This window comes from Myotis lucifugus, unplaced genomic scaffold (assembly GCF_000147115.1).
Source record: "Myotis lucifugus unplaced genomic scaffold, Myoluc2.0 scaffold_21, whole genome shotgun sequence".
Lineage (NCBI taxonomy): Eukaryota > Metazoa > Chordata > Mammalia > Chiroptera > Vespertilionidae > Myotis > Myotis lucifugus.
Window position 1 is genome coordinate 1,679,867 of NW_005871069.1, and position 6,887 is coordinate 1,686,753.

Below are 6,887 nucleotides of genomic sequence, written 5' to 3' on the forward strand. Positions count from 1 at the left end.
TAACCAGTCACTAGCAATGTGACCTTGGGAAAGTTTACTAACCTTTTTGATTCTCAATTTCTACAAAATAGGGATTCTTATTATACTTATCTCATAGAATTAAGTAAGATATGGCTCATCTTACATGCTCACTCAATGCATGCTAACCATTATCATTGGTTTTCCAAACTGTGGTATGGTGAAAGATTAGCAAGTGTTCTGTAAGAGAAAAGCTAAGAAATATTTAAAAGAAGAGATAATTCAGAGGGGAAAGCAGAGGCATTATTCTTGAATAATTAGCCTCTACTCAATTCAAGAAATGGAAAACAAAGATGTAAAAAAACTTATTCAATATATTAAGTACCATACCAAATGTTTGATGCTGTGGACTGAATTGTGTCCTCCCCAAATTCACATGTTGAAGCTCTAACCTGCATTGTGGTTGTATTTGGAGGTGGCGGTCTGGAGGTAATTAGACCATCAGAGTGGAGACCTCATGATGGGATTATTGCCCTTATAAGAGGAGATAGGAGAGAGATGTCTATCTCTTCACCAAGTGAGGAGCAGTGAGATGGCCTTTTTGCAAACCAGGAAGAGGATCTCACCAGAAAAATCAGCCCCATTTTCTGCTCCTCCCCACCTCCCCCTCCCCCCAAAAAAAAACCACAAAAGAAAAACCTTTCTTTCCCTCCAGCTGCCTGTTATGGATTGAATTGCCCCTGCTCTCCCCCATTAATATGTCAGAGTCCTAACCCCCAATAACTCAGGATATGACTATTTGGAAATAGGGTTCTTAAAGTGGTAGTTAAGTTAACATGAGAATATTGGGTGGGACCTAATCCAGTATGACTGATGTCCATATAAGAGGAAATTAGACACAGACACATATAGAGACTGCCATGTGAACATAAAGATGGCCACATGTGAGACAAAAAGAGAGGCTGCAGAAGAAACCACACTGATCTTGAACTTTCAGTCTTCAGAACTGAGGAAATAAACTTCAGTTGGTTAAACCACCATGTCCGGGTATTTTATTATAACAACCCTAACAAACAAACATATTGTCCTTTTATTACCTTTTTTTCAAGAGAACTTTTTAAGAGAAATATCCCCCTTTTAAAAATCTTCCACTGTATCTCTGAACTACCATTTACCTCAATATTTTGCAATTATTTTATTTTCAGGCCCTATAAATAATATGAATTTTCTTTCTATGGGTCTTCAACTGTCATTCTTCTTACTAGGACAGGCAAGTGTCCAGTGTTCAGTAGCATGATAGGAAGTCTCACAGCTGCAGGATAAAGTTGGCATGTCCTCTCTTAATATCCATTTTTTCCCAGCAATTTTTGGGAAAATGTTAAATGATTTATCTGTAAATTCAAAGCACTTTAATATTAAATAAAAAATAAGTTATTAAGGTAATTTAGTAGAGTTCAAAGACATTACTTGCTTACAGTGATTTTCCCTAAATTGAAGTGTGCAGTCTCTACACCAGGCCTTTTTCATTCACCACTCAGAGGTGCCTTATGCTACTGCAAGTAACACTTATTCACTTATTCTCTGTATAGGATGGACAGAGGAGAGGCAAGGTGTGAAATCAAAGACAAGCCTATCTATAAAGCTAAGGAGTATTTCTGAGGCGCTTAGGGGGTAAAGATTGTTTTTTAAAATTCTCACCTGAGGATACATTTTGAGGAGGCTGCAATCAACTGAGCCACCTGGCCAGAGTGGGGAAGATATTTTTAATTTAATACTGAGATTTTCTGATTTTGGGATTTGAGGTCTGATTTGTGTGTTAGATTGAGCACTCTCCTAATTACTTAATTTGTGATTTAAAGTGATGGTCTTGCCTGTCATTAGTAGAGCAGTGGAGATAAGGAAGTTTCTGTATTCTCTCTGGATTCTAGTCAACTGCTTATGTACACACACCTGCTGTCCTTCCAGTGTCTCAGTCACCTCTGCTCCTTCCCTGGCTCAATGCACAGCTGCCCATAGAAGCCAAATTGCATTTGAATTTTTGTTTGAGGTTAGCCACGTTCAGGTTTATTGACCCGGCATTCTTTTCAATATTTCCTTATTGTATTATTATTTTCAACATTTCCTTATTGTGTGTGGGATAGAGACTTTATTGTGTTTTATCAGTACTCTGAACTCTGGGAAATGTGAAAAGAGCCAGAAAGCCAGGCTAGAGGTGAGGTTAGTTGTTCCCCACAACTGTGATCCCCATTCAGGGGTCTTGTAAAGCTAGTGACCTTCAAGAAACATAAAACCAGACTCATCAAAAAAACATTGCAACAAATTTCCAGAAATTATTTGTCAAAGCCTTTGACCCAGGCCCCGTGACACCCAGATTTGGAATTCAGGGCTTTCTCCTAACAGAAAGGTCTGCTCATAGTTTCTCCCCGCATCCTCGGGCTCTTATTAGGATTCCTGGGAGATTCGGACGGAGGAGAGGACGTGGGGGTTCCACACAGGGAAAAATGGTGACGTACAGGCCGTAGAAGGCTGACCCCGCCCACTCTCGCCCTGGCCCAGGGCTCAGCCAGGCGCTGGACCAGTATCACTTCCTTTCCTGAGGCTGCAGATTAGCCCAGCGGCAAGCCCCGCCCTCCGGCGCCCCGCCCCTCCCGCAAGGCCGTTGACGGGGGGCGGGGCCTGCCGCTGGCGCCGCGGGAGCGTCGCTGGCCTACGGGATGACGCCACGCCCGCCTGGCTGCAGCCGCACCGCCGCGTCGCCCGCCGCTGGGCCCGCCCCTGCCCTTCCCACCCGCCTCCGAGCTCCCTGTCAGATTGTGGCTGCTGGCCGCGCGGTGCGCTCTTCCCTGCAGCCGGGCGAGGCAGCTTGCGCGCGGGTACACTCCCACGTCCCCTGGCACCGCTGCCTCAGCTGCGCTCGCTGTCGCTCCGCCCTGCTCTCTGCCGCACGCCTCGCGGAGACATGGCACACGCTCCGGCACGCTGCCCCAGCACCCGGGGCTCCGGGGATGGCGAGATGGGCAAGCCCAGAAAGGTGGCGCTCATCACTGGCATCACGGGCCAGGTGAGTGCGAGGCGGGGCCGAGCCGGGCCTGCTGCCGCCGGGCACGTGTGCACCTCGCGCCGGCCGGGGCTGCCCGCGTTCCGGGAACAGTTTCCTGGGCGGTTCGGAAGGCGGGTGCTGCCCGAGAGGTCGCGGACAGATGTGGCTGTGGGAGTGTGCTCACTGCTTTGAGTGTTTCTGGTCTTCCCGGGGTGTGGGAGCGCGGGTCCTGCACGGGATGTGGTCCTCACACCTGAGCAAGGCGCCCCTCTCCCCTGTCCACAGGCGACGGGAGCCGTGTCTTTACAAGCCCTCTAGGATGCACTTGGAATTTAGTTCTTTGCAGACCGGACCCTAGTGCTCCGGGGCGGGGGGTGGTGGAGGGGGCGGACCGTTTATCTGTGAAGATGAGTGTGGAGTCACCTAAGGGCCGCTTACTTGCTAATGCTTGGGAAGCAGGGGAGGAAGTTTCTTACTGTTTTGGTTCAGTCTCACAGATTTCTAGATAGAAAAGAGAAAATGATAAAGTAGTGTTGTGGGTCACAGCCCAGGAAATACTTTTTTTTTTTAAAAACATATCTCACAAAAACTTTTTAAAATTTCACGAACTTCTGAGATTCCTATTCACACATGCTAGGGTTCTGTTTCCAGAGAAATGAGCTCTGGGCCGAGGTAGTTCAGGGGGAGCAGTCCTGCATGTTGGAGCCTCATGTGCAGGCCAGTTTGTGACAGTCATCTCTTAAAGGTGTTGCAACAGGTAGGGGCTGACCACTGCCTCTTATCTAGCTGTGCTGTGTGCGATTCAGTGACAATGAAATAGTTTTGCCCGTGTGTTTTTGTTGAAAAAATGTGATAGTTGTACTCCTGGAGATCTGGTGGTAGCCAATATTACTCTGTAATAAAGATGATAATAATAGCTAATACATATTGTGCTTATTATGTTTTAGTCACTTGACTGATATTAACCATTTAGTTTTCACAACTACTTTCTGACAGGTTATCCCCGCTTCACAGATATGCAAACCGAAGCATGGGAGTTTGATTTGCCTGACATCAAACAACTAGGAAATGCCCAGTTGGGATTCAAACTCTGCTCTCAAAGCTCTAGCATTAGAGAGAAGTTGAAATTGGCCAGATGGAGAGTCAAAAAAGATTAGAGAGTTTTAACTACTGGATATCTGATTGATTTCTGGTTATTCATGCATCTTACTATGTTTAAGGTAATTACAATAAACACGTGTTTGAAAACTGGCAAGAGAGGCAGGTAGATCAAGGATTTGAGGTTGAGGATGGGAACCCTTTCAGGCAAGGGCCTACATACTGTTTATCCTTTTCCAATGCTGAGGACTCTTTTGCAGGTGGTTCCCCTTTTTCCAATTTCTTAGATTGAATCTGAAGCTCAAATATTTACTAAGCTTACATGTGTTGTTTTAGGTAATATTTTTTTCTAAGTATTATGAAGAAATTAGTTAAGCTGTTAATGTAACCAGTGGTATGGCTTAAACCAATTTAAGTGACCAGCAGTATGAATCAGTGCAGATTAGGGATGAAACCTTCTTTAGAGCTTTGAGCCCAGACTCCTGGTTGTTTCTGAGTGGTGAGAGATGTGCCCCTACTCTAGTTTGCCCTAAAGGCTGCCAACGGGTAGTCTTCCTTAAGCACATGTTCAGCATGCTACTCCCTGACCAGACCTCTTTGGCTCCCCATAGCATTTCCAACTTTAAACTCCTGCTTGAGTTTTAGTCTCATTTTAACCTCTGCAACAATCCCATGTCCTTCCAACATCCACCCTCTGCATTGTCCCCTTACTTGTTGGGTGTTGTGTTGGCTTCTATAGGCCGTGGCACAATGCTGAACATTGTAGCTGCCACATAAATCCTTGCTGATGGAATTTACTTCTAAGACAGCAACTCCCAACCTGGGTATCAAGGATTTCCAGAGGACTGTGAAGTAAATACAAGAGGTCTGAAAATCCATACCTTATTGTCCATTTAAAAAATAATATTGGATGAGAGCTTACTGAACTACTCATTCTGCTAAACATTTTATATATCTACCTAAGAGGAAGGTATAATTTTTATCTGGCTAAGTAAAGTTAAATATGTTCCCTGAGAGTGCACACCTAATAGTGTCAGAGCTGAGATTTGAACCCAGGAGTTGCTCTGGGTCATTTTGTTATACTGCCTCTGTGGTAAGCCACACAATTGAAATTACAGCTCTGTGAGTGTGTGTGTGTGTGTGTGTGTGTGTGTGTGTGTGTGTGTGAGAGAGAGAGAGAGAGAGAGAGAGAGAGAGAGAGAGAGAGAGAGATTGTTTTACTCTAAGAAGAGGATTCAGATTCAAAAAGGTGAGGTAGAAACCACTGCTCTGGCCCTTAGGGCTATCATGGCCATTGTGCCCAGATGGGCTCTTAAATGGGTTGTCCTACATACCCACCTGAGAATGAGTGCAGATAGCCAGTACTTACTGGCATCACTAGTATATACTGTCAGGCCTCATAGTCTAGCTTTCTTTCTCCTATCGATTGTTGACACAGTAGTTGTGCATCATTTTCAAAGATTTTACCTAATTAAATTACCTTAAAAAAAACCCAGTCCCTAGCTTTGCATTGCTGCCTCGGCTAGGCCCTCTTTCAGCCGTCCCCCAAATTCACCTCCATTGTCTAATGATGCTTGTCGTTCTTTACTACATCCATGGAAATGTACTTGCTGTTCTTTGAATACTGTCGCCTTGTACATCTTTGGAGTCATTAAATTGTGACTGAATATCCTCATAGTCTTATTCATTTGAATTCCACTAAAAGACTTTGTGAACGCTGACTAATCCTGCCAAAAGTAGCCATTCCGAGAACTTTATGTGTGTTTATATATATGCCATTCCTATTGTCTACATAGGTAATTTACTATCTTAGTTCTTTGGTTTGTAAATTGCTTTAAGATAGAAACTCCTTTTCAGCCTACTTCCCACATGGTTTCACCCAGTGAGCTTTCAAAAATGCTAACTTACCCTTCCCATTAACAGAACATGTCTTTACTGTGTGTCTGCCACATGCAAGGCTTGTTTTGATGCTGCTGGGAATATAAATATATGTAAGATGTACTCTCTTTCCATTAGGATCTCATAGTCTTTGAGGAACTTGAAAAGACAGTGCACATGGAAAAAAATCAGTATTGTCAAGGTATGGTAGGAGCCAAATGAATGCTTCATTCAACCTCAGGAGCCTGGGAGAAGTCATTGAATGCTAGAAATAGCAGGGACTATGTTTGGGGTAAACAGCATGCACAAGAGTACAAAAAAGGGAGAGTTTTAGGGGACACTGAGGAAAAATAAATAGTAATAATGAAGGAAATTAAATTACTAAGTTATTTATATCCTTTGCTCATTTCCAAAAGAATTCTGAGGTGACTTCAATAAAAAATATCAAAACACAGCACTATCCCTGGCTGGTGTGCGGAGGAAATAGAGCATTTTCCCATGCATATAAGGGTCACAGGTTCGATTCCTGGTCAAGGGCATATACCTGGGTTTGGGCACATGCAGGAGGCCACCAGTCGATGTGTCTCTCTCACATTGATGTTCCTCTCTCTCTTTCCCTCTCCCCACCTTTCCACTCTCTCTAAAAAAACCAATGGGAAAATATCCTTGGGTGAGGATTAACAAACAAACAAACAAAAACATAAACCATCATAAAAAGAAGAAAAGGCAATAGAAAGATGGAGGTAGTGTACCAAAACCCAAAGCCGAGGATGTTGTCAGGTGGGCATAAAATTCAGTTTTGGCCCTAACCGGTTTGGCTCAGTGGATAGAGCGTCAGCCTCCGGACTGAAAGGTCCCAGGTTCGATTCCGGTCAAGGGCATGTACCTTGGCTGCGGGCACATCCCCAGTGCG

At 44.4% G+C, this 6,887-nt stretch overlaps 1 protein-coding gene across 1 annotated transcript in view; it reads left to right on the forward strand.

Moving 5' to 3' along the window:
* Window positions 1-2,714: 2,714 nt before the first annotated feature.
* Window positions 2,715-6,887, forward strand: part of GMDS (GDP-mannose 4,6-dehydratase) — a 661,927-nt gene continuing 657,754 nt past the window's right edge. Inside the window, exon 1 of the mRNA XM_006085713.3 lies at window positions 2,715-3,019. Within this exon, the coding sequence (XP_006085775.1) occupies window positions 2,918-3,019 (102 nt within the window). The 5' untranslated portion in view covers window positions 2,715-2,917. The remainder of the gene's footprint in view (window positions 3,020-6,887) is intronic.